This window comes from Aquila chrysaetos, chromosome 2, assembly GCF_900496995.4.
Source record: "Aquila chrysaetos chrysaetos chromosome 2, bAquChr1.4, whole genome shotgun sequence".
Classification (NCBI taxonomy): domain Eukaryota; kingdom Metazoa; phylum Chordata; class Aves; order Accipitriformes; family Accipitridae; genus Aquila; species Aquila chrysaetos.
The window spans coordinates 13,418,669-13,445,364 of record NC_044005.1 but is presented as its reverse complement, the minus strand read 5'-3'; the positions used below and the strand labels follow the sequence as shown (position 1 = coordinate 13,445,364).

General features: G+C 39.2%; 1 protein-coding gene across 2 annotated transcripts in view; it reads left to right on the top strand.

Annotated features, from left to right (window-relative positions):
- The window catches only part of DYNC1H1 (dynein cytoplasmic 1 heavy chain 1), a 46,884-nt gene that overhangs the window by 12,807 nt on the left and 7,381 nt on the right, over nucleotides 1-26,696 (top strand). Inside the window, exons 18-64 of one of the 2 annotated variants that reach the window (XM_030040280.2) lie at nucleotides 338-451; nucleotides 1,080-1,190; nucleotides 1,271-1,480; nucleotides 1,878-2,024; nucleotides 2,250-2,416; nucleotides 3,145-3,318; nucleotides 4,045-4,210; nucleotides 4,289-4,477; nucleotides 4,561-4,755; nucleotides 5,465-5,747; nucleotides 6,020-6,120; nucleotides 7,657-7,816; nucleotides 8,106-8,349; nucleotides 8,544-8,727; nucleotides 9,221-9,433; nucleotides 9,611-9,849; nucleotides 9,960-10,116; nucleotides 10,509-10,736; nucleotides 10,972-11,202; nucleotides 11,335-11,475; nucleotides 11,737-11,970; nucleotides 12,572-12,778; nucleotides 12,866-12,987; nucleotides 13,366-13,531; nucleotides 13,768-13,931; nucleotides 14,207-14,336; nucleotides 15,133-15,266; nucleotides 15,530-15,644; nucleotides 15,772-15,933; nucleotides 16,010-16,224; nucleotides 16,312-16,516; nucleotides 16,655-16,828; nucleotides 16,929-17,048; nucleotides 17,178-17,298; nucleotides 17,918-18,113; nucleotides 18,747-18,864; nucleotides 19,748-19,963; nucleotides 20,537-20,749; nucleotides 20,938-21,065; nucleotides 21,485-21,638; nucleotides 22,444-22,590; nucleotides 22,671-22,821; nucleotides 23,030-23,283; nucleotides 23,457-23,591; nucleotides 23,690-23,784; nucleotides 23,876-24,050; nucleotides 25,498-25,573. In XM_030040280.2, coding sequence (XP_029896140.1) covers nucleotides 338-451; nucleotides 1,080-1,190; nucleotides 1,271-1,480; nucleotides 1,878-2,024; nucleotides 2,250-2,416; nucleotides 3,145-3,318; nucleotides 4,045-4,210; nucleotides 4,289-4,477; nucleotides 4,561-4,755; nucleotides 5,465-5,747; nucleotides 6,020-6,120; nucleotides 7,657-7,816; nucleotides 8,106-8,349; nucleotides 8,544-8,727; nucleotides 9,221-9,433; nucleotides 9,611-9,849; nucleotides 9,960-10,116; nucleotides 10,509-10,736; nucleotides 10,972-11,202; nucleotides 11,335-11,475; nucleotides 11,737-11,970; nucleotides 12,572-12,778; nucleotides 12,866-12,987; nucleotides 13,366-13,531; nucleotides 13,768-13,931; nucleotides 14,207-14,336; nucleotides 15,133-15,266; nucleotides 15,530-15,644; nucleotides 15,772-15,933; nucleotides 16,010-16,224; nucleotides 16,312-16,516; nucleotides 16,655-16,828; nucleotides 16,929-17,048; nucleotides 17,178-17,298; nucleotides 17,918-18,113; nucleotides 18,747-18,864; nucleotides 19,748-19,963; nucleotides 20,537-20,749; nucleotides 20,938-21,065; nucleotides 21,485-21,638; nucleotides 22,444-22,590; nucleotides 22,671-22,821; nucleotides 23,030-23,283; nucleotides 23,457-23,591; nucleotides 23,690-23,784; nucleotides 23,876-24,050; nucleotides 25,498-25,573 — 7,981 coding nt within the window. Of the gene's footprint in view, nucleotides 1-337; nucleotides 452-1,079; nucleotides 1,191-1,270; nucleotides 1,481-1,877; nucleotides 2,025-2,249; nucleotides 2,417-3,144; nucleotides 3,319-4,044; nucleotides 4,211-4,288; nucleotides 4,478-4,560; nucleotides 4,756-5,464; nucleotides 5,748-6,019; nucleotides 6,121-7,656; nucleotides 7,817-8,105; nucleotides 8,350-8,543; nucleotides 8,728-9,220; nucleotides 9,434-9,610; nucleotides 9,850-9,959; nucleotides 10,117-10,508; nucleotides 10,737-10,971; nucleotides 11,203-11,334; nucleotides 11,476-11,736; nucleotides 11,971-12,571; nucleotides 12,779-12,865; nucleotides 12,988-13,365; nucleotides 13,532-13,767; nucleotides 13,932-14,206; nucleotides 14,337-15,132; nucleotides 15,267-15,529; nucleotides 15,645-15,771; nucleotides 15,934-16,009; nucleotides 16,225-16,311; nucleotides 16,517-16,654; nucleotides 16,829-16,928; nucleotides 17,049-17,177; nucleotides 17,299-17,917; nucleotides 18,114-18,746; nucleotides 18,865-19,747; nucleotides 19,964-20,536; nucleotides 20,750-20,937; nucleotides 21,066-21,484; nucleotides 21,639-22,443; nucleotides 22,591-22,670; nucleotides 22,822-23,029; nucleotides 23,284-23,456; nucleotides 23,592-23,689; nucleotides 23,785-23,875; nucleotides 24,051-25,497; nucleotides 25,574-26,696 lie in introns of those variants that run through there. The other variant, XR_005931297.1, reaches the window with a different exon arrangement.

The following is a 26,696-nucleotide window of genomic DNA, read 5'->3' as shown; positions in this document are numbered from 1 at the left end:
CACATGAAAATGTTTCAGATCCATCTCTCTCCCCCTTAAGAGAGTGACTTGGAGCCTGCGTTGTACTAGTGTCAAGACACAACCTCCACACTCATTCAGTTCTAGCCTTAAGAGATTGTCTGTGATCTCTTCCTTGACTGTCTTAGTCTTGTGAAGGCATTATGTGACTTGAGATGCAAAAATCTCATCTGGGTCACTTGCTATTGCAGTTCTGTTGAATTGGCAAGCTATCTGAAGGTTTTTGACATGTTAAAAGTATTCTGCTTAACTCCCCCATGCTAATGACTTTGAAGAAATTGGGAATAACTGCTGATGTTTGATACATTCTTTACTACAGGTAGCCCTTGAAGAGTTGCAGGATCTCAAAGGCGTCTGGTCTGAACTCTCTAAGGTCTGGGAACAGATTGATCAAATGAAAGAACAACCTTGGGTTTCAGTACAGCCTCGCAAGGTACTTCACTTCTGTATACATAAACAATGTAACTACTGCAAGTATATGCAAATTAGGAATTAGACCTCTTGAGATAGACATGCTCAATTGTCACATTCCAGATCGTTTTCGGTGTTCAGGTACCTTTTTCATTATCTTGCGATTGTGTTTCTTCTTATGCTAAGCTAAAAAAAATTCACAGGGTTTTGTCACAATTTAAGGAATTTTGCACTGGATTTATGCAATTCCAGTAGTTTTGAAGTTGAGATTGGACTGAATCTACAGAGAAGAAACTGTGCTGTTTTTAAATAGGCTGTTGGGCATCATTAGGGAGACTTCATTACATGGTTGGATGAACAGCATCAGTTTTAGTTCAATGCTCAGGAGGTAGAGCATGGTAGGAACACTAAGCCATAAACTGCCTGTGACAATACTATGTCATAAATCTTACTCAGACCAATAAAATTACATTCCCAGCTATAGAGTAACCACATCTTTTGCAAATACGTGTAACACTAAAAGAGCGGTACTGTCAATAATACCTCATTAGCGACAGGTTTTTGAAAAATACACAGACAACTTTAAACCTTTACAACTATATGCATAACATTTGCAGAGAAAGATTTCATTGCTTTTATGTTACTGACAGCTTCGACAAAACTTAGATGGTCTGCTGAACCAACTGAAAAACTTCCCTGCCCGCTTGCGACAGTACGCCTCCTATGAGTATGTTCAGAGACTTCTGAAGGGCTACATGAAGGTAAGTTATACTCATTTCTAAAATGCATGTATTTTGTAGTTTGAGTTCAAGGATGTAACTTGCTTTCTTGTCTTCTGTAGATAAACATGTTAGTTATTGAACTGAAATCTGAGGCGCTTAAAGATCGTCACTGGAAACAGCTGATGAAAAGGCTTCACGTTAACTGGGTTGTCTCAGAATTGACCCTGGGTCAGATCTGGGATGTCGATTTACAGAGGAATGAAGCAATTGTCAAAGATGTACTGCTCGTGGCTCAGGGAGAGATGGCTTTGGAAGAGTTCTTGAAACAGGCTAGTATCAGCTCTTGTATGTATTCACTTAATAGCAAATCAAAGGCTTGCTGTTGGGTGGCTGACACTTGTGTAGTAAACTTGTCAGTCTAAGCTGGTGATGCAAGCGCTGAGACTCATGGAGCACTCTGTTTTGGGGAACAGCTTAAAGCTATGTAAGCTTCCTCTGATGAAACTTGCATTATTTGGGAAAAGCGGTCCTTTGTAATGACTGCAAAGACCCCATCTTTAAGTTTTACCTAACTGCATCATATTCTCAATATTTTTAACAAAAGCTTGAGCGTAAACCCAGAATCCTTGGGTAAAAAAAGTAAAATCTGAGTACTGTAATACATTTCTACTTTGTAACTATGTTGGAGCAGAAATGATTGATCATCTTAAACATTCTTTTCTTCAGATAAGAGAAGTGTGGAACACTTATGAACTGGACTTGGTCAATTACCAGAATAAATGTCGTTTGATTCGTGGATGGGATGACCTTTTCAACAAAGTAAAAGAGCACATCAACAGTGTATCTGCTATGAAGCTATCGCCGTACTACAAGGTAAAATGGAGAACAAAGCTAAAGAATCTTCATTTAATTCTGCCTTCCGCTGCTCTTTAGTTTATATATTTGTCAGCGGGGACTATAGTCACTATTTAAGTTGACAGACAGTTAATTGCATATGCATGTTTTGTAACTCTCAAACAACTGTTTCCACTAGTAAATATTAGCAGTCAAACTCCTGATACTATTAAAATGAATATTAATGCAGTGTTTAAACTTCAGGTGTTTGAGGAAGATGCCCTTAGCTGGGAAGATAAGCTGAACCGTATCATGGCACTCTTTGATGTCTGGATAGATGTCCAAAGGCGATGGGTCTACCTAGAGGGTATCTTTACTGGTAGTGCAGACATCAAGCACTTGCTGCCTGTGGAGACCCAGCGGTTCCAGAGGTAACTTTTTAATTGCTTTGTTCTTTTCTTGCCTCCCTTGGGGCACCATGTGGACAGGCCTGCAACTCCATGACTTCAGTTTAGCACTCTCCAAGTTGAAATACTAACTGTATTCTTACCTGGTCCAGCTGGATTACAGCCCTGCTGTAGACGTAAGTTCATCAAGCAAACAAATACGGCACGAGATGCATGCAGACAACTATGACAGGAAAAGGTTTATAATAAACAGGCTGATGTACAATTTTTAGAAGGTGATTGGGGTCTGGGTGGTTTTTCTTGCTAGTTCCAGTCAGCTACCTCAAGGATTTTTCTGGCATTTTTCTGGCATTGTTGTGACTGCAATAAGCAGGCTGATTTCAGTTGCTGCAGCCTTTAGTCTCATCCTTCAAATGTCATTTTCTTCCTCTGCTTTAAGTTGCTCTGGTCATCCTTATTCATTCCACATGCTTCCAGTCAGATCGAAGAATCAGATTTATGTATCTCTTCAGGAAATGAAGAAAAGTAGACCTTCAGCAGTGGAATTAATGATTGAACATTGCAAAGAAGTTAGATTTTGTTGTTGTGGACTTGAGGTAGATGAAGAGCTATTTTGGGAATTTAGCCTTGTGTTCCCAGGGCAGCTGCAACAAATGGAGAGGCAGTGGTCATTTAGAGACAAATAACTTTCGTGTTCTGCAGGCCTGTGCTTACTGAATTTGCACTAATGTACTGTGTTATTTTACTTGCAGCATCAGTACTGAATTTTTGGCACTTATGAAAAAGGTGTCCAAATCTCCACTTGTGATGGACGTTCTCAACATTCAAGGTGTGCAGAGGTCGTTAGAGAGACTGGCAGACTTGCTTGGGAAGATACAGAAGGCACTGGGAGAATACTTGGAAAGGGAGAGGTCCTCTTTCCCTCGGTAAGAAGTTGATTTTAGTTGACTCTTGAAGTAAGTAATTTGATGTTTCTGTGCAAGAATTGATGCACTGTTCTGTAAAGTCTCTGCCAATTTTCATGTATTGCATATATATAAGATGTTATAAATATTTGTTGTCTAAATACAGAATGCAGTTATAGCTGCTTCTCAGGAAGTGGGACTAAAACTTCCCTTACTTGCTCATCTGTGGCTGGTTGTAGGATTCACATATTGCTTAAGGAACCATTGCAGCTGGTTTCTGTAAACCTACAGGTTCTATTTGGAACTGCTTAATTCTGGCATTTGATTGAAGGAAGGTTTCTAAATTGTCAGAAACCAGTATTTAAGTCATTGGTTCTGACTTACCTGTGGTCCTCAACTAGTTTGTCACTTAGCATGAGAGAGTAAGGGTGAGGCAGGTACTGAGTGGGACTTCTCCCTGCCTAAGAGACTTAATTCAGTCCCAACCTCTACTGTGGATATTTCAGGGATGAGTAGGTAAACTATCCACAGTATGGAGCATGTATACACTTCTGTATGGTACAGACCACATGAACTGAGACTTAATCTTAAAACTGAAGTATAACTTCTAGCAAATTTATGGTTTGTGCGGCGATGTTGGGGAAATGAGTGTCGATTACTCCCATATAGTGGCCATCTATGAAGCATAAATAAATTAAAAGTGATAGTAGAAGTTCTGATATAGATCTAATTTTATGTAATTACTAGGTTTTATTTTGTTGGTGATGAAGACTTGCTTGAAATCATTGGAAACAGCAAAAATGTTGCTAAGCTGCAGAAACACTTCAAGAAGATGTTTGCTGGCGTTTCTAGCATTATTCTCAGTGAAGATAATTCTGTGGTTCTTGGGATATCCTCACGTGAAGGAGAGGAGGTACAGCTGCAGTGTTTCTTTTTAAATAAAATTCTGAAAGTAAGTGAATGCGGGCTGACTTAAACCTAATTCTTGCAGGTGCTGTTCAAAACACCTGTCTCCATCACAGAACATCCCAAGATCAATGAGTGGCTCACTCTTGTTGAAAAAGAAATGAGAGTGACCCTTGCTAAATTGCTTGCAGAATCTGTTACTGAAGTAGAAATCTTTGGAAAAGCAACTTCAATTGATCCAGCAGTCTACATCTCTTGGATTGACAAATACCAGGTATCAATATGGAACACCTAAGCATACTGCAGCTCGGCCACTTCAGTGAGGAAAACTATCTGATGAGGATTTTTGTTACACAGGCTCAGCTTGTTGTCCTGTCAGCCCAGATTGCGTGGTCTGAGAACGTAGAGTCAGCCCTCAACGGTATGGGTGGAGTTGGAGACAACAGTCCTCTCCACTCTGTGCTAGCTAATGTTGAGGTCACACTCAATGTCCTGGCAGACTCTGTGCTGATGGAGCAGCCACCTCTTCGCAGAAGGAAACTGGAGCACTTGGTGAGTAAAAACCTCCTTTCCTCTTCTGGGTTTGCAGGTAAGGATTTTTAAAAGTTTAATGAAAAGACTGATTAATCTAAGACTTATTTTTCCTCTAGGAAAAAGTTTCATGCAATTTAAGCAACTACATCAAGTGCTGATCCTGTAGGTGCTGGTAGTTTTTCACTCTGATCAGCTTAATGTGTGATAGTATATTATAGACCAGGTCACTGAATTGCTCTTCAAACTAGCTCTTCCAAATATGGAAGTTACTGATTTTTTCTTTCAAACATAAGATATCTCATTAAGCTGCTTATTATTGTAATTAGTATATGCTTTTGTTTGTAGATAAGGATTGGGGGGGGGGGGGGTGTAAAATTGACCTGGGTTATTTCTATAGATTTTGAGAGGAAAATATCTGCTCTATTTTAGGAGTGCTTGTCTGTCTGCGTAGTTTCTGGCAAGTAAAATACCTAGTTCAGTAGTGTAATGGATTAAAAGACTAACCGGACCGGAGTGCTTTGCTGAAAGCTAGCGAAGTCCTTAACAAGAGCAGTCAACATTGTTAGTTTTGTCTTTATAACTACAGATGTTAAGGCAGAGACTGTTGGTAGATTGTGATTTCTAAGTGATGGCAATTTACTATACTAATCTGAGAAGCTGTAGGTTTCCTGGGGTTATTAGCGGAGGCTTGTATTGCTGTAGTCTAAGGAGTTACTTCATTCTCCAGATCACTGAGTTGGTGCACCAGCGAGATGTTACAAGATCACTGATCAAAAGCAAGATCGACAACTCCAAGTCCTTTGAGTGGCTCAGCCAAATGCGGTTCTACTTTGACCCAAAACAGACAGATGTGTTGCAACAGCTCTCCATTCAGATGGCAAATGCCAAATTCAACTATGGTTTTGAGTACCTTGGTGTTCAGGATAAGCTAGTACAGACTCCTCTTACTGACCGCTGCTACCTGACAATGACACAAGCCCTCGAGGCAAGACTTGGAGGATCACCATTTGGTAAGTTTGTACTGAAGGACAATAAAAACTTGAGACATGTATGTAAACTCTTATCCTCTCTAATATATAGCTTTAATGTAAACATGCAGAACACTTTTAACTAAGATATTGAAGAACAAAACAGTCTTTTGGGGGAAGCTGTAACAGGTTTAGGTTTCGCTGAACCTTCTTGTTGGGGACCATCAGAATCAGCATGCTGGCAGATTACGTGGGTAGGCAGTGGTGCCTCAGATGATAAACACTAAAATATGTCTGTGCCACTTCAAAAATAGGTCCTGCTGGTACTGGTAAAACAGAATCTGTTAAAGCTCTTGGACATCAGCTTGGCCGCTTTGTGTTGGTTTTCAACTGTGATGAGACATTTGACTTCCAGGTAAGCTGTTTGATTTAAAAAAAATGTAGTCTTTGCTAGCGAGCAGCAGGCATCTCTTCAGAACTCTGAAACAGCCAGCAGTGCTTATTTTCAAGATGATTATAAGTCTTAACTGAGCCAGTATCTGCATGTCATATAGATGTTCTGTAACAAAAAATGCCTAAAGCAAAAGTGGGGCAGAAATTGCTGGGTGAGTTTTGTTTTTTTTCAGACCGGGTAGTTCTATAGCAGCAAATGGAGGGAAAGAAAGAGAAAGTACGGGGTAGGGGCTTAAGACTGGCTTTAGGAAAGTAACTTGAACTGTTTAGTTTCCATTTGTAGTACTGGTTTAATGGAGCACAGATGACAGCGTGAGACTGCCGAAGTAGCTGTACTATTACCAAATTATCCTTTGCAACATAAATGTGAAGTTTGCCTCAGTACGTGAAAGGTTCTTCAAAACTAAGAAAATTTACCTAAATACGTCAAAATCAATGATATCTTCAAACTGAGGACCAGATGAAATGCCTCTGTAAACTGTAACACAGCAAATGTCTCAAAACAAAAACCTCAGTCAGGTATATATATAAAAAACAATATAAAACATGGACAAGGAATCATGATACTTCTTCATTGACTCTGCCAGGTTGCCCATCTGTTTTGTTGGGTTTTTTTTCTGTACAGCTATATTTTGATCAGAGCAGGGGTCCATATAGTGAGCATTTGGCCTGTAGTGGTGAGTGTAAGAAAATACCTAGGGAGTAGTAAGATCACAGATAGTGCATGATATTCTTTCCTTGCCCCCAGTCCCCTTCATACCTCTGACAGTTGTGAGGATCAGGAGGTCCCGAGCTGAAATGGGTTACTTTATTCATGCTCCAGTGAACCTTTCTCTGGATACCTATTTCTTGTCTTAAATCCACATGCACACTTGCTTCTACAGCATTCTCTACTGCATTACTATGCACTTTATGAAGGAGTACCTTCTTTTGTCTTTTTCTAATGATTTCTTAGTTCTTGTAGTGGAAAAGGCAGTGAACAGTTGATTCCTATTCATCCTAAATCAGTGGCTTTTAGACCTCTATCATGTTCCCTCATGCTGCCTTTTGCAGAATGCTACCTTAAAGGTTGTTCTTTAGATGGAAGCCTTATCATACTCTGGCAATCCAATTTGCTCTTCTGAAATGTTTTGTAATTCTAGTATCCTTCTTGTGATAAAGAACTAGAACTGCACCTGGCATTAATGGTATCAGCAAACAAAACATGCGGTGGACTTGACCGTTTTGTGAATACGCTGCAGTACAGTATGTAGTAATAGGAAGCTATGATCATCTTCTATGATTCTATGAAGCAGTGAACATCTGAAAGTCAGTTAGAACCCTTTTATAACTACAAAGTTCTATAACTACAAAGTACTACAAAGGTGGTAACCTACATATAAATGCAGCCCCTTCTTGTCTTGGATGCATTGTATAAAGTGCTCTTCTCTGCTCCGTTTGCCTACGCATAGGCAAGAATGATCATGCAACTTCAGTGACTTTTCCCCTCTACGTGCAGGCAATGGGACGCATCTTTGTGGGACTTTGCCAAGTGGGTGCGTGGGGCTGCTTTGATGAGTTCAACAGACTGGAGGAGCGTATGCTCTCAGCCGTTTCTCAGCAAGTTCAGTGCATCCAGGAAGCTTTGCGAGAGCATTCCAACCCCAGCTATGACAAGAGTATGTAATCGTTCATTCCTAATAGTGCTGTACAGCATCTGTAGTGTCCTTTATGCTGTTTTGTTGCTCAGTTACATTTCTCCCAAACAATCCAAGGATGAAGCCACTTTCTATCAAAAACTTGAAGTAACTTTCAGCTGGTAGAAATTTGCATTTGAGTATTTGAGTTGCAGTACTAGAGGACCCACTGTCCATTACTGTAGGAAACTAAAATAGAATAAAGTATGACTTCTGTTGTCAGGGTGATTGATCACTGACTCAGGTGTAACTAAATGCACTCTCCTTTCAGCTGCAACACCAATTACTTGTGAGCTGCTGAACAAACAAGTCAAAGTGAGCCCTGACATGGCTATCTTCATCACCATGAATCCTGGCTATGCAGGCAGATCAAATCTGCCTGACAATTTGAAGAAGTTGTTCCGTAGCTTGGCAATGACAAAACCAGACCGTCAGCTGATTGCCCAGGTCATGCTGTACTCCCAAGGCTTCCGTACAGCTGAAGTGCTTGCCAATAAGATAGTACCATTCTTCAAGTGAGTAGCAAGTTTGGCTGCAATCAGTAAAAATAGAGCTTGTTTTTCAAAGCTATAATTTTCTTTGCAACTCAGTAAGCATGTTGTGCAGCAGTCGTTTCAAGCAATCATTTCAAGTAAACAGTGACATTTACCAAGTGTTGTGTTGGTCCCTGTTGAGAATCAAATTGTATTTTGTCTGGTTTGCTTCTTAGGCTTTGTGATGAACAGCTGTCCTCTCAAAGTCACTATGATTTTGGCTTGAGAGCACTGAAGAGTGTGCTGGTTAGTGCAGGTAATGTGAAGAGGGAGAGGATTCAGAAGATAAAGCGGGAGAAAGAAGAGCGTGGTGAAGTTGTTGATGAGGGAGAAATCGCTGAGAACTTACCAGAACAAGAGGTAATGTGTGTGTGTGTGAACTCTTCACTTCTGTGATAAAGTACAGGATGCACACTGAACAAAGCAAATAACCCTGCAGTGTTTAACATTTAGGGTTAAGCCTTGCAAGCAAAGTAATGTTAGTTACAAAATGTAGTAATTTGATAGCTTAGAAACACAAAGTTAAACATGTCTTAGGAGTCCCTGAATCACAGTGAAAGACTTGTTCTTATGAGGTGGTGCATTCATAACGCTTATGGCTGCTCAGTTCCTCAGCAGTTAATACCAAAAGCATAGTGAAGAGGCATAAAAAGCTACAGTTGTATAAACTGAAAATAAATAGGAATTCATTGTGTAGTTTCAAAGTTGAAACCCCATCAGTGGTTGTTTTTACCAAGACCACCATGGTCTGGTGCTTTATCAATAAAGTATTTAGCAAAGCATTCCTTGTCAAGCACATTTGGTAAAGCAAACTTAACAAAAAATCTTAACCAAAACGTGACTGTCTCTGCAGATCCTGATCCAAAGTGTATGTGAAACTATGGTACCAAAACTGGTTGCAGAAGATATTCCTTTGCTGTTCAGTCTGCTTTCTGATGTATTCCCTGGAGTACAGTATCATCGTGGGGAGATGACAGCCTTGCGAGAGGAGCTTAAGAAAGTCTGTCAGGAAATGTACCTTACCTATGGTGATGGAGAAGAAGTTGGTGGCATGTGGGTTGAAAAGGTAAAATATAAAACTGAAAATGTGGAATTGAAGTTTATGTATGAGACTAAACTTCATTTTTTATTATGAAAGGTGGAAAGCTTTTTCCTTTTTCTTGTCTTAAGCAAGCAATACCTAGAAGCTTAGATTGACTACTGAAGTTAAGACTTAGTTGGTACATCATTTCTTCTGTCACAGGTTCTTCAGCTGTATCAGATTACACAGATAAATCATGGATTGATGATGGTCGGTCCCTCTGGAAGTGGAAAGAGCATGGCTTGGAGAGTACTTCTGAAAGCCCTCGAACGGCTGGAGGGTGTGGAAGGTGTTGCTCATATTATAGATCCAAAAGCAATCAGTAAAGATCACCTCTATGGTACTTTAGATCCAAACACCAGAGAATGGACAGATGGCTTGTTTACACATGTCCTAAGAAAGTGAGTTTTTAATAGCACAAATTAAAAATGGCCAGTACATTTGTGCCGTGAATAATCTGGCCTTACTGAGTCTTTGTTCTCTACTGCAATAAATATTTCCTTTAATGTAGAATCATAGACAATGTGAGAGGTGAACTACAAAAACGCCAGTGGATTATCTTTGATGGTGATGTAGACCCTGAATGGGTTGAGAACTTGAACTCTGTTTTGGATGACAACAAACTGCTGACTCTGCCAAATGGAGAACGTCTCAGCCTTCCGCCAAATGTAATGCTACATTTTTTACATGATGCTTATGTGCTGTCCTGTAAACTTGTTGCTTTTATCTTAATCCATACTGGTGCTGTCCTGCTTTCTCATCACAAGCAGAGTAATACTGATCTCAGGTAGTGGCTTGCTGGAGTTAGGAGCTTTTGTGGAAACAAACATTTCACATTATACTTACTCTGACCCTGTAAGACAAACTTTGTGGATTATATAAAAGTCTAGGGTAAAAATCAATAACGATGAACTTAGGATAGTTTAATACTGCTGTTGATTATTCAAAGGCTAAATACAAATTATTTTAAAAGGTCTGGTTTTTGGGGGGAGTTTTTTTGTTTTGTTTTGCGTTCATTTGTTTTTACTTCAAACTCTTGTTTTAAATTTCTACTCTTTAGGTGCGTATCATGTTTGAGGTACAGGATCTGAAATATGCCACCTTGGCTACTGTGTCAAGGTGTGGCATGGTCTGGTTCAGTGAAGATGTTCTCAGTACAGACATGATATTCAATAACTTCCTGGCCAGACTGAGAAGCATTCCTCTGGATGAAGGTGAGGAGGAAGCTCAGCGAAGGCGAAAGGGCAAAGAAGATGAAGGAGAAGAAGCAGCATCCCCAATGTTGCAGGTATAACTTCGATTACATTATGGGATAATGTAGTAAGAATGTTTGTATCACAAGTAGTATGGTGTACTTAGAATTTATGACAGCCTATCGCAGAAAAGCTGGCTTCCTCTTTACATATTTTTTCTTTATTTTAAAGAATATTGAACTCTGAAGTATTTAAAACAAAATTATTTCCTACTGCCTGGTAATCAAATGAGAAGCAAGTGCTTTCAGCAGTGTTTGTCTCCCCCAACAGATTCAGAGAGATGCTGCAACAATAATGCAGCCATATTTCACATCTAATGGCCTGGTAACTAAAGCACTTGAACATGCTTTCAAGTTGGAGCATATTATGGATCTCACCCGCTTGCGCTGTCTTGGTTCTCTGTTCTCCATGTTGCATCAAGCTTGCCGCAATGTAGCCCAGTACAATGCCAATCATCCAGACTTTCCAATGCAGATAGATCAACTAGAGCGTTACATCCAGGTAAATACAATATGCTGCTATAAGTGACTGCTGTGTTTGACATGTCAGTATAGCAGCTAGATTTGATTTACTGTTTATTAAGTTTTGTCCCATTACTCTAAAACCAATAGCTGCTTTTGCTGCTTCTTACAGAGGTACCTGGTCTATGCAATACTCTGGTCTCTTTCTGGAGACAGTCGTTTGAAAATGAGAGCAGAGCTGGGAGAATACATCAGGAGAATCACCACTGTGCCACTGCCGACTGCACCCAACATACCTATAATTGACTATGAGGTAAGCCTTTCTTACGCTAGAAGTATTGCTCTTTTGTGTTCTTAGAAGCTTGCTTTAGATTTTGGAGATGAAACTGGAAAATAAAACACTAGACTATTTTAAATTTTACAGTTTCACAGTTCAGTGAACAAGCTGCCTCTTTAAATAAACACATCACATTTGATGCTACAAACTATTGTATGGTTTAAAAAAAAAACACTTTAACTAAGGTTGAGCTATATTCCTCTTCTAAATTGTCTGATCATGTTTTTGTGCTCCTAGGTGTCCATTACAGGTGAATGGGTGCCATGGCAATCCAAGGTTCCTCAAATTGAAGTTGAAACACACAAAGTTGCAGCTCCTGATGTTGTAGTACCAACCCTAGATACAGTTCGCCATGAAGCTTTGCTGTATACGTGGCTGGCAGAACACAAACCTCTAGTACTGTGTGGCCCACCAGGTTCTGGAAAGACCATGACCCTCTTCAGTGCTCTCAGAGCTCTGCCTGATATGGAGGTACACAAGAGAGCGTGTGTGTATGCATGCGTGCACGTATGTGTGAATTACAGAGTAGTAACAAGGCTTTAATCTTCTTAAAGATTAAAGGAGTCTTGATTTAGCATGGAAATGATTTGCTAGCCAGAATTCGGTGATACCTCCACCTCAGTCAGTCATGTGTATACATAGCAAAAAAAAATTATGTATACATAGCAAAAAAAAATTATGTTGAGCGGAATCTAAATTTATGTCTAAAGATCCTTAACCTAAAAGCTACTTCCTTCCTTTGCTGCTTCAGTAATACAGGAGCATTCCTCTATTTAGTATTTTAAAACCTGTGGTAATGTTCAGGAATAGCTCTCGTCCTTCAGTGTATTTAGGTGGAGTAACAGTTACATGAAGCTGTGATGTTCTAAGGACGAGGTTGGGCAGGAGGCACTGCTGCGTGGTAAATGGAGAACCTGCAGTGGGAAGCAAACAGTATACAGGCAGTAACCTGAAATATAGATGGTATATGTACTTCCACTGTAGAAAGCCAACACCTGTTTTCAGGACTCTTGATAAACCCTTTTTCAAACCTTAGTGTATGTTAACTATTTCTTTTCACTGTTTTCTTAAGGTGGTTGGACTGAACTTTTCTAGTGCTACTACTCCAGAACTGCTCTTAAAAACTTTTGATCACTACTGTGAGTACAGACGTACACCTAATGGGGTGGTGCTGGCTCCTGTTCAGTTAGGAAAGTGGCTGGTGCTGTTCTGTGATGAAATCAACTTGCCAGATATGGATAAGTATGGCACACAGAGAGTCATATCTTTCATTAGACAGGTTTGTTTTCCTTTGTAACCAACTATACTGTAGTTATTTTCAGGGAAATACAGTGTTCCACTGATTTTATTTTACTTTTATTTCCAGATGGTGGAACATGGAGGATTCTATCGTACATCAGACCAGACATGGGTGAAACTGGAGAGAATTCAGTTTGTTGGTGCATGTAATCCACCTACTGATCCTGGAAGAAAACCTCTGTCACATAGGTAACGTATCTAGTAAACTGTATAGCAACAGAATAGGGGTCAAAATTGAAGCATTGACTATGTGATCTGTTCTTAATACACTTGTTTAACACCAGCTCTGCTGAAATCGTGTTCCTTGCTTTTAAACTAACTCCTAGTTGGTTCTTAACCTGACAGCCAACCAGTGGACTCACTGTTACACTTCTCAAATAACCTGTCTGAAATGCTGTGGATACTTCAGAATGCTTTTTGGTCCGAATCACTAAGGAGCAATCAAACCAACTGCAATTACTGCTGATAATTTTGAAACAAGCAGTTATTTAATTTTGACAAAAGATAATGGAAATAGTACAAGCTGTAATTTTACTCTCTGAACTGTGTAATATGCTAATCTTTCAGATTTTTACGACACGTTCCTGTGGTTTATGTGGACTATCCTGGACCAGCTTCACTTACTCAGATATATGGAACATTCAATCGTGCAATGCTAAGGTTGATCCCATCACTTCGCACATATGCAGAACCTCTCACTGCTGCTATGGTAGAATTCTACACAATGTCTCAGGTAACTTGTTAAATACAACCCCAAGCTCTAATCAGAAGTTTTCCTTTTATGCTGAATCATTTAACATGCATTGTTTGCCTTTCATATAGATAATATGTGTACAACTCAACTAATTACTTGAGTTCTGGTAAAAGCCACTGAATGATGCTAGCAAAGTAATATCTTGCAATGCCAAGGCCTGTAAAAAATATGGTGCAACTTTGGGATGAAGTAACTAATTAAGTTTAAATTTTTAGGAGAGATTCACTCAGGATACACAGCCACACTACATCTATTCACCACGTGAAATGACTCGATGGGTGAGAGGTATATTCGAAGCGTTAAGACCACTTGAAACCTTACCAGTTGAAGGCCTTATCAGGATTTGGGCCCATGAAGCTTTACGTCTCTTCCAAGACAGGTAAAATCAACATGAGATGGGGAGGAAAAAAAGAAGTTTCAAAATTAATTTTCCCCACTCCTTGCCAATTTTCATTAGAAGACCAAACTGAAGTGTGCTTCATGTTAAATAGCTGGAATACAAATGATAATATTTCCCTACACTCTAACTTGATGCTCTTGGGAGTAATATCTGTGCAAAGCAGAAACATACTTTAGTTGTAGCACTGCTATGTGATGTGATTATATCCTCCCATTACAGAGGATTTGTGGTCACTGACTTGTTTCTTTATCCAGACTTGTAGAAGATGAGGAGAGACGCTGGACTGATGAGAACATTGATATGGTTGCTCTGAAACACTTCCCCAATATTGACAAAGACAAAGCTATGAGCAGACCTATCTTATACAGCAACTGGCTGTCAAAGGCAAGTAAAAATTGGGGGGGGGGGGGGGGGGCGGAATAGTTTGGGAGCAACTGAGTGATGCAGCTCTTGTGACTATATTAATATGATAACTGGTGCCCATCATTTTGTTAAACTGATCTCCAAGAAGTTCTTACTATGATTATCTGAAGTGAACTCTACCACAAAGTTAACAGCTGTTATGCCAAGGATCCTATTGTAAGATCTACCGCAGTACATAAAGGCAGTATTAAGTAATATTTCTCAAGAACAATATAACACTCCCAGAAAGTTGCTGACAGTTATTGCTTATGGAATCTCTTGGATAAGGCAGTGACCCTTGAACAATACTGATATTATAAATTTTATGGTGGACTGTTTCTTGCAATCTGGAGTGATCCAGCTGGGCAATCTGTAGAAATCCTGCTGGGCCAAGGCAAAAGTCTATCTAGCCTGCTACCCATCTCTCTGACCGGTAGCAAGTGGCTAGGAAAGGCTGTTTCAAATAAATTGGGGGAGTGAGGGAGGGGAGTAAGCCTGTCATGCTACTTCCCAGTCTCTTTGCTGACTGGCAGCACAGACTCAACCTATGGTAGTAGGTTCGGTAGGTACAGTGTTTAAACCCCATGCCGCCATCTGTGGCAGTCTAGGCTGTGGACATGTTCCTGTGCAAGTTAAATGAGTACAGCATTCTTAAGCTTTTGTAGAGGATTGCTACTTTAAGTATTCTAATAGTTCTGCTTTCATCTACTCATAAGTTGATCCCTAAGCAAAATTCCCTTAATCTTTAATTCCATACTGTATTGACTGGTTCTTTTAGGATTATATTCCAGTGGATCAAGAAGAATTAAGAGACTATGTGAAAGCTAGGCTTAAAGTCTTTTATGAAGAAGAACTTGATGTACCACTTGTTTTGTTCAATGAAGTCTTGGATCATGTGTTAAGAATTGACCGGTAAGTTGAGACTTCAGTTGCTGCTTGTATAAATAGTATTTAGAGACTTTTTCTGAAACAGAGTAGCCTGAGTACAGAGTAAATAAGAATGGAGCATGGTCCCATTTTTGTCCATACATGATATACTGCTGGCCTCCAGATAGCAGGATCCTATGTGGAAAGGTGTGTCAGTTTTGGTACTAGCTTGAAGTTTAGGTGTTCAAGGAAAAGCTTTAGTAAGTTGATAACACTTATCAAACATACTTGGTTATGTTCTTTTTCAGAATCTTCCGTCAGCCACAGGGTCACTTGCTGCTTATTGGAGTCAGTGGAGCAGGGAAAACAACCCTCTCAAGATTTGTTGCCTGGATGAATGGTTTGAGTGTCTACCAAATTAAGGTTGGTATGCTAGTTTGACTTAAAAAAACCTGTTAGTCAAAACTCTTAATTTCTTAAATATTAACTGCTAAAATATGCCATTAAAAGCTAAACCAAAATGTTAATAACCAATGTTAAATCTTACTAGGTTCACAGAAAATATACAGGTGAAGATTTTGATGAAGACCTTAGGACAGTATTGAGACGTTCTGGCTGTAAAAATGAAAAAATAGCTTTTATAATGGATGAGTCAAATGTGTTGGATTCTGGATTCCTGGAGAGAATGAACACTCTCCTAGCCAATGGAGAGGTAAGAAGATAGTAAATAAATACTTTAAGCACCTTTTTACAACTATAAACTACAACAAAGTGATCTTTTGAATTAGGTTCCTGGTCTCTTTGAAGGAGATGAATATGCCACCCTCATGACTCAGTGTAAAGAAGGAGCACAGAAAGAAGGTTTAATGTTAGATTCACATGAGGAACTCTACAAATGGTTCACCAGCCAAGTTATTCGCAATCTCCACGTTGTGTTCACTATGAATCCATCTTCTGAGGGCCTAAAGGACAGGGCAGCTACCTCTCCTGCGCTCTTCAACAGGTAATTGCTGTATATTCCAACATGTATTACAAGTACTGTTAACAAAGGTACTTTTTGGGATGTCTTCACAAATGCTTTGTATTTCAGGTGTGTCTTGAACTGGTTTGGAGACTGGTCAACTGAGGCACTGTACCAAGTTGGCAAAGAGTTCACAAGCAAAATGGATCTTGAGAAACCAAATTATATTGTGCCCGATTACATGCCAGTTGTGTATGATAAGCTACCACAACCACCATCACACAGGGAAGCTATTGTTAATAGTTGTGTGTTTGTTCATCAGACCCTTCATCAGGTATGTTGTCATTACACTGCTTAACTTACACTGATCTCTAGGCCACAGCATCATGCATCGGTTTCCTAAAAAGTATGATCTTCGGCATCCAAATAGATATAAAACCAATGCATAATCTACAGCTTTTTCTTCCTAAAGGCTAATGCTCGTCTGGCAAAACGAGGAGGCAGAACCATGGCAATCACACCACGCCACTATTTAGACTTCATCAACCATTATGCCAATTTGTTCAATGAGAAACGAAGTGAATTGGAGGAACAGCAAATGCATTTGAATGTTGGTCTTAGAAAAATCAAGGAAACAGTTGATCAGGTACTTATCTTTAAAATTTTGCCCTCTATAAGGCCAGAGTGATTAAATATATCTCTGTGCTTAATAGGAATTCTCTCTCCTATCTTACAATCTATCTTAGGTGGAAGAATTGCGGCGTGACCTAAGAATAAAGAGTCAGGAACTGGAAGTGAAGAATGCAGCAGCCAATGACAAGTTGAAAAAGATGGTGAAAGATCAGCAGGAAGCTGAGAAGAAAAAGGTAAAAATCTTTGTTAAATCTCTGTGCATAGTAAATATTTTTATTTATGAAACAGAGCCTGCAGAGCAAACACTGGAAGAAGTTCCAACTTCTAAAAAGCAGTATTTTGTCTGTGAAATTTCCTTCTAGGTCATGAGCCAGGAGATTCAGGAACAGCTGCACAAGCAGCAGGAGGTCATTGCAGACAAGCAGATGAGTGTGAAAGAAGATCTTGACAAGGTGGAGCCTGCTGTCATTGAAGCTCAGAACGGTATGTTAGCACGTGAAGAGATCAACACTATAGTCTTGGATCTAAAACTGAAGTCTATGGGAATGTGTTTTGGTGTGGTCTGAGTTGGTCCAGTTTAACAAAAGTGTAGGCTCTTAGCATGGAGCTAAACAGTGTTGAAGAAATTCCTAGTCTTTGAGCTGTGATTTTGTGCTGTTTGTAGTACTGATCTGATACTTGATACTCCTTTTATGGCTTGTGGCTTAGTTTCTGGCAGACCAGCTCTAGTTATGTATTCAGTCTATGTATTCATAAAGAAAGCTCATAATCAGAAAGGCTACTGATGCCTTATTGCTCCACAGGCAGCGTACAGTCAAGCTGTCCATTTGTTAAACTGGATAGAGGAATCACTGCTTTAAGTGAATCATTTTTAGGTAGCAAAATAAGTTGCCTGTGGCCAGTTGGCAAGTTGACATTCACAGAAGTTTATCTTGTGATACAGTAGTTTGAATGTTATCCACTAGTATCTGCTTCTCTAATAACCTCAAATTCCTTTTGAGAATCTTGAAGCATTTTTACAAATCCAAGGTATTTTAATGGACATTGCTAACTGTTTGTTTTCTTCTCGATCAACATTCATCATTTTTCTGGCACTGGTTAGCTGTGAAGTCAATAAAGAAACAGCACCTGGTAGAGGTCCGTTCTATGGCTAATCCACCTGCAGCAGTTAAGCTAGCGCTGGAGTCCATCTGCCTATTACTAGGTGAAAGTACAACTGACTGGAAACAAATACGTTCCATCATCATGAGAGAGAACTTCATTCCAACCATTGTTAACTTCTCTGCTGAGGAAATCAGGTAAGTGCGACATATTTATATGAATAAACTATTTACAAAGGTATGGAGGGGTCTTAACTGGACTTTTCTCTGTGTAATTGCTTTGGTAGCACTTCTTTCGAGACTGATTTATTCTTGCATGTAGTGAATGTATAGGTGGTATAGGAAACAGACTAGTGAAGCAAAGGTACATCATGCAAACTGAGACAAAACAGCTGCTGTTGAGTAACTTCAAGGCATGGTTGCAAAGCAGTGTGTTGCTGTCCAAAGCCATGTTACTAGTTGAAAGTAGTTTTGCAGCAATAACAGACCAGTTTGCTGAGGGCTTTATCCAGGCTGACCTAGCTGGTTCTGAACCTGAGGGGAAGGTCAGACTAGAGACACCTGAGTTCCCTTCCAACTCCAAATTTTTCTGAGCAGTTAAGCAATTTGTGAGTGACTAATCTTAAAATCTTGTTAAATGCCTTTTATCACCCATAAGCTGTAATTTCTGAAACATCTTGAGCTAATTAAAACATCCCAGCTACCAGTCAGCAAAACTGCTAGGAGATGTTCATGTTGGCTGTGGAAGGCAGGCGAGATAATGGGATACTGAATACCTGTGTGCTGACACACAGTGTATTCATGCTATCTTTAAAAACTTTTCCCTTGCAGTGATGCCATCCGGGAGAAGATGAAGAAAAACTATCTGTCAAATCCAAGTTACAACTATGAAATTGTAAACAGAGCATCACTGGCCTGTGGACCTATGGTGAAATGGGCAATTGCACAGGTAAAGTCAGTACTGTGGGGAAACAAACATAAGGTAAAAAGAGTGAGCCTGAAGGCATATAACCATGTCTAAAGGCTCTGAATTTGCCTCTGTTCAACTAAATATTACAATTACTATTTTGTTTCAAAGAAATTGGTAGATGGTTCAGATGAATGATCATGGGCTCTGTAGTACTGTGCCAGAGGACTAATGGCTAATTGTTATACAGCTTTTGCACCGAGAAACTTTAGGTTTACCATAAACAGTAGCTGTATGTACAGATCCTTGCTGTATGTAGTGCATTCTACAGGACAGGACAGTTCTCAACTGGAAAATGCAATGCAATCCTCTTAATAGAGACTGCATAAGTTTTGTCTTGCCTCAGAGTGGGGCACACTCACAGGCAGCTCTGTCAAGGACTTTTAGGCAGACTTTTAAATACTTGACTAGTTTTCTAAAGGAATAGGCTTTTGGGAAGATGCCCCCAGACTGAGATATCCAAGAATGGTTTTACTTGCTGTTGGTGTTCAATATAGCAGAATGCTTGGCTTGTTAAAACTGTGCCTGCTATGAATGGCATGATGCGGAGAGACTGTTTAGCTTGAATCTTGCCAATAGGCCGTATCCTGATAGTTCTGTGGCTTAGCTATGCTCAATTCTTTACTAAGAAAGGCAGATTAGCACAGTACTGGCATAGACACACAGTCAAGTATTTATGGAAAACAGTGCTATGCGCTACTTAATGTGTATATCAATAATGTATATATTAAGCATATTAATTCTTACACAGGTCGTAAGTACTTAAGCTTAAAAAGGTGCAGTTGATAGTATATACCTGAATACTGTGGTTCTTGTTAACACATGTCACTTTAGAAGGTAAAAAGGTCTTATTTACCGTTTACAGCTGAACTATGCTGATATGTTGAAAAGAGTGGAACCACTACGCAATGAACTGCAGAAGCTGGAGGATGATGCCAAAGACAACCAACAGAAAGCAAATGAAGTGGAGCAGATGATTCGTGATCTCGAGGCCAGTATTGCCCGTTACAAAGAAGAATATGCAGTACTGATTTCAGAGGCTCAAGCTATTAAGGCAGACTTGGCTGCTGTGGAAGCAAAAGTAAGACTTATATATCAGTAATTTTCCATTCTTTGATTTTTGACAGTTGGAAACTGAACCATTCTTCAAACTTGTGACCGGACTTGGGTGCTTCCTCTGTGTAGCACATTTGAGCTGTCTGTTTCATCTCTGGATGTCATGAAGCTTCTTAGGCTACTGAAACCTGGCTGGAGTTAGAAATATCAACTCATGTAGCTAGTCAATTAACAAGACGGTTCACGTAAGGCTTAAAATAAGTAGAAAGTGTTTGGAAAGTGTTTGGAAACAGGCATGGGTGTAGTGTAATTGTAATGTCTTAACTGGACTGGAGAGGGGGGCGTGAGGAGAATTCCTCTATGTACTTGATCTAATCATTAGCATGTCACTACTATGCTAGTACTTAGCACTTTTAAGTTCATTGAGATAACAGTTAAAAACAACATAATAACACTGAAGTGAAGAAACACAACTTTAATTTCATTCCAAGCTTTTAAATTTAACTTGGGCCTTGAGTGAATATTTAAGTGTCCTGAGAGACTTGTAATACTATAAAAATCCATCATCTAAAGAGTCTACTTCACCACTTATTTCTAGGTAAACCGTAGCACAGCTCTTCTGAAGAGTCTTTCTGCTGAACGTGAAAGATGGGAGAAGACAAGTGAAACTTTCAAGAACCAGATGTCTACTATTGCAGGAGACTGCTTACTTTCAGGAGCTTTTATTGCCTATGCTGGCTACTTTGATCAGCAGATGCGTCAGAATCTGTTCACTACGTGGTCTCACCATTTGCAGCAAGCAAATATCCAGGTAAAGATACAGTCATGAGTTAACTGCAAATCAATTTACTGCAACAGTTAAAAGAAGCTTTAAGATTGCTAAGTAAAGAATGGAGCTATCGGAAAAGAATACCTTGTAGAGCTGCATTTACTCAAAATGTCTTCACCAGCTGGTTGGAGAATCTCTAGTCAAATATTAACTCTATGTACTTCTGGCAGTTCCGTACAGACATTGCAAGGACAGAGTACCTTTCCAACGCAGATGAGCGGCTTCGCTGGCAAGCAAGTTCTCTACCTGCAGATGACCTGTGCACTGAAAATGCCATCATGCTCAAGCGGTTTAATAGGTATTTCATTCTAAGATGTAGAATTCTAAAGTAATGTTCTTGCAGCAGGCAGGGTTTTGCACCTATCGAAGAATCACAGTAACTCTTTCAAAGCACTGTTTCACTGTTGTGAGAGCTTCTAATGTTTGTAAAAGCTTCTCAACTGGTTGTAAACATAAAAACTCTCATTTGTCTTTGCTTGCCTTTTTTGTTATGCTTAGCTGTTAAAATAAGTTGGCTTGAAATGAAGTTGTTTTGTTGCCCAATACAGACTTACCTTTCAAAACTCTGAACTGAAATAAGTCATTAAACCTGGCCAACTTCTTCAATACACAAGCTTTTAGAGTTGAGACTAATAATGCAACATAAATTCGTAAAACTGCTTAGAGGCTGTCTGCAGTTAAAACCCAAATAATTAAAGTGTTTTATTACTAACTTAGGTATCCATTGATCATTGATCCCTCTGGGCAAGCTACAGAGTTCATCATGAATGAATATAAAGACCGTAAGATAACTCGTACTAGTTTCTTGGATGACGCTTTCAGGAAGAACTTGGAAAGTGCCTTGAGATTTGGTAACCCACTTCTAGTCCAGGTTAGTTGCATGATCATGTAAAAACTGTCTAAAATTCTTGAATTTTGCCCTGTGTACTAGAAAAGTTTGCAGTTGTTCTATTAGTAAGATGCAAATGAGACTATTTTCAAACCATATTTTAACAAGTGAACTAGTATGGAGTGATATGCAAGGTGTTAGACCTGAGAAAAATACAATTAGTGAGATACACAATCAAAAGAACGTATTTCCTTTTCCCACCATTTCAAGATCAAATGCTTTTATTTTGAAATGATCTTTCTTTACCTCCACTCTATAAAATGACATGCAACCTGTTTGTCTGTTTCTTTGTTTCCATATGCTATCTCTTGTCATAGATAATAGCACCTAATACAGCTAATTATCTAGAATTAAATGTACTCTGAGTAGCAGGAGGAAGTTTTGGTAATACAAAGAAATAGGCAACTGTAGGAATAGTTGACTTTCACTTGAGATTAATATATTTTTCGTTTCTTCATATGGAAATGGGAAGACAACGGATTATCTCGTAGACGAGATCAGTAACTGTTGCTTGTGCTGCTTAGGATAGGGCTTATGGATTAGAACTAACACAATTACAACCATTAGTAATACTCCCCTTCTGAGATTTTGTATGCTAATAGCCCAAATTCTGTGCTTGTGTAGCTCAACTACAAATCTAAAGCAGAAAAATGTTCTGAACATAATCCATATTCCAAAACAACTGCAAATTGCTTGCTTACCAGAGCTTTAAGCCCCAGTTGAACCAGGATTTTTAGTCTGAGACACTTGCAAGCAACAGAATCTCTTAACACATCTCTGCTTATAGGATGTGGAGAGCTATGATCCAGTTCTGAATCCTGTTCTGAATCGTGAAGTCCGGAGAACTGGAGGCAGAGTTCTGATTACTCTGGGAGACCAAGATATTGATTTGTCGCCATCCTTCGTTATCTTCCTCTCTACCAGAGATCCAACAGTAAGTAAACAAAAGGCTGTCCTGTTTGTAGAAATAGGGTGTCAGAGAGCTGAGAAAATTTTTTGTGTTTCCTGTGATAGGTTGAATTCCCACCGGACCTCTGCTCTCGTGTTACATTTGTGAACTTTACAGTAACTCGCAGCAGCTTACAGAGCCAGTGTCTAAATGAAGTCCTGAAAGCTGAAAGACCAGATGTTGATGAAAAACGCTCTGACCTGCTCAAGCTTCAGGGTATGCTTACCAAAATTAAAGTAGCTTCCTCCTGTTGTAAAAGAATACAGTCGCTTTACTGTAGCTGTAGAAATACATAGTGAAATATCTTTATAGCTGATACTCTTGCTTTTTCAGGATGTCCAATGGGAAAGCATACACAATTCATATAATTCTTAGAAACAAACACTCCTATACAATACGTAACCTAATTTTTCTTCTAATTAAGGTGAATTTCAGCTGCGCTTGCGTCAGTTAGAAAAATCCCTGCTGCAAGCGCTTAATGAAGTGAAGGGACGTATCCTGGATGATGACACTATCATTACTACTCTTGAGAACCTGAAGAAGGAAGCAGCAGAGGTCACCAGGAAAGTAGAAGAGACTGATATTGTCATGCAAGAAGTGGAGACTGTTTCTCAGCAGTACTTGCCTCTTTCTACAGCGTGCAGCAGTATCTACTTTACTATGGAGTCACTGAAACAGGTAGGATTAGTTGTTCTTCCTACCAGAAGCTTCATATATTTACTGTTCAAAGCTAAATAGGCACTGCCTAATTCCAGCCCTGGCTACCTTATTGCAATTTGGTAGGCATAAGCCATTGACTGTCAAACAGCAGGACTCTATAGAGAGAAAAGCCAAACTCTTGTGTCTTTCAGATACATTTCCTGTACCAATACTCTCTCCAGTTTTTCTTGGACATCTATCACAATGTCTTGTATGAGAACCCGAACCTGAAGGGAATTACAGACCATACTCAACGTCTCTCAATCATCACAAAGGATCTCTTTCAGGTTCAGTTTTTTAATCAGTAAATGTAATTCTTTCATCATTTTTGAAGGGTTGGAGTTCAAGGCCTCTTACGCTGCTAACTTCACTGTTTTGTTGGTAGGTGGCTTTCAATAGAGTGGCACGTGGCATGCTGCATCAAGATCATATAACATTTGCTATGTTGTTGGCCCGGATTAAACTGAAAGGCACTATTGGGTAAACATTTGTTTTCTAGCTTCACTTTAGTTGAAAAAGAGAGGGATGTCTTGAAGGCACCTAGCTAAAGTCTTCTTTTCCCTCACATTAGGGAGCCTACATATGATGCAGAATTCCAGCACTTCTTGAGAGGGAAGGAGATTGTACTAAACACTGCATCTCTCCCCAAAATCAATGGTTTGACTGTAGAGCAAACAGAAGCAATGATGAGGTTGAGCTGCCTTCCTGCGTTTAAGGACCTTGTTTCAAAAGTTCAGGCTGATGAGGTAAGTGTTGGCTAGGGTTCGTTTCTGCACTAAACTATCTGGTTAAGCTTTTTAGGTGTCTGCTTCAAGAGCTTCACGCTTACAAGCAAGCTCTTCTAGTATGAGAAGGGAAGCCTTACAGATTGACTAGTTGTGGAAATGAATGTTCTTACTTCATTTGTAATCCAGCTATGAAACTTGAGTTGTAAATACCAGCATTGTTCATCACAGCCTTGGAAGCAGCTTCACCATTCATCTAACTTTGCGATCAGCTTTGGTTCCTGTGGTAGCAGAAAGTGCAATACTGTGTGTCTTTTACTGTATTGCTATTGTGTAATAATTACACAGTAGTGGGGAGCAGCCCTAGCTATACATAACATCATAATGGTGGGCTCTTGGACATTATTATTTGGAATAAATTTGGATAGTGCTCAGCTGCTGAACACTCTGCTCCTTCTCATGACTGAAGTGTTCTAAGAATACATGTGTCCCCTGACTGTGAAACTGTATGTTCCAAAATATGTCCATATCTTAAATAGTACCTGTTTGGTTGCCCTACCTAGTTTTTATATTTAAAGTTGAATTCTCTTGCTGTGTCGCTAATTTTCCTCAAACTCTTCAACCTGGGGTAAAATATCATATAGCTTGGGCTGGGACTTGGTAAAGATCCGTAGAATCAGTGGTGGTGGAGGCAATGCAGAATTAGGGCATATCAGTGAAATGATTGGACACATCTAAAGAAAGCATAGTGGACAAAGCATAGTTTGAGTTTTAGATGTGGATTTTTGTTTTTAAAAAAACAGAACTTGGAGAAATTCATTGAAGAAAAATGAGTCGAGAACTTACTAAATGTGGTGGTCAAGTTGCAGTCTTGCTCAGGGAAACATTCAAACCATTTATATATATGAAACACTTAAACCATACATATCTATAAGGCTTGGAAAAGACCGAACTGTGTTGAGTGTTGGACAATATTTGGGGCTAAGTTTAATGTTTGACTTAATTTTGTTAATAAAATAGTGCTTCTGTTTAATAGTGTTAGCCCTGTCTTATTTCTCAAGACTTACTCATAGATGGAAGCTCAAATGCTTCATCTGGTACTCAATCTAAATTTTTATTCTAAAGGTAGATGATAAGATATGAGCATTAAATGGGAAAAATCTTACGAACTTGTACATTTTGTTGTTTAAACATCTAGCTGCTCATTAGAATTTTTAAAGATCTGTTTGCAAATCCAAACCATGGCTAGTAGAGTTTGGACTGTACCAAGTTCAACCCTACCCTAGCAATCTTTTGTTTCCTGCTGAAAGTTGGTATGTAGCTGAACACTTCTGCAGTACATTAAATTCTAGATTTTAAGGCTGAGATTGAACATCTCTTGTACCATGAACAGGACCTGCACCTTGCAGCAGATTTTTGATGCCATGGAACTCCATTTCAAGTTTTTTTGCATTTTCTTTCAATATAGCAATTCTGTATCTGGCTGGATAGCAGTTCACCAGAGCAGACTGTACCATACCTTTGGACTGAAGAAAAACCTGCAAGTAAGTTATTGCACTAGTGTCCAAACCAATCCTACTGTACTAATCTAAGTACAACTACTATGATTTTAAAGCAATTCTAAAGTAGAACTTTAATTTGGACCTTAATGCCTGGGAAAATGATAAAGTTGGGATTGTGAAAGAACCTCAGGTCTGGTGGGTTTGGTTTTGTGGTTTTGTTTGTTTGTTGGCTTGTTTTGTTTTTAAAAGCAAACTTCTATAAGCAATAGTTACTACACTTGGTTCCTGCACCTTAACCTGTGATCTAGTCTTCCACCAAGGATGAAACGTATTTCTACAATCTCATTAGATTACATAATAGTTTGGATTAACCTTAGTCATTGCAAATCTGGAAGCAGCTCAGTACTTTAAACAAGACACAGATTTTCTGAGAACAGGGCTGGTCTACTAGAATGTTTCCTCCTGCAGTTGTATTTAAGCATGAAATATTAATTCTTGCTGCATTGGTTGTTAGTGCTAATTTGTTAAGAGTTAGAACTTAAGGGTAATTGTTGCCTTTCAGTTCCTTCCCTGTCTGAAAGGTAATGTTAGGAAGTGTTTGACATCTGTGCTCATTCAGGGCTCATTCCTGGAGGTGGCATTCTAAATTAAGGATTCTAAGCTTTTGTTTACTAGCTACCGTAAAGCTGCTTGACCATTAACTGAAGCAACTCTAGGTCACCTATCCTATCCATGCTAGACAAGTATACAATACTTCAAAGTCTAGCAGAACAGCAGATTATTGAATGAGTGAGAAGATGTGAAGAGATCTATTGTCCCTGAAAGTTAAAATCACTTCATGGCAATACTTCTAGAGTGTAGATTTTGTAAACCAGTAGCATTTCAGTAGAATGCAAAAGCATCTTGCCAAGGTAGGCTTTTAAAGGGCTCACAACATGAGCAATTGAGCAGGTAATTAAAATGTCGCAGAAAACAAACCAACTGAAGATGGTAAGTTTCTTTGGACTGTCAAAGTGAAGACAGAATATAAGCATTCTATTAAGATATTGCAACAGATCTTTCAAAGCGATAATTGAGTTTCTAAATATCTGGTCTTCAGAACAAGATGGGAAAAATTTAACAGAGAATTGGAAGAGAGGAAGATGTTGAGGATGGTTTTCTTACC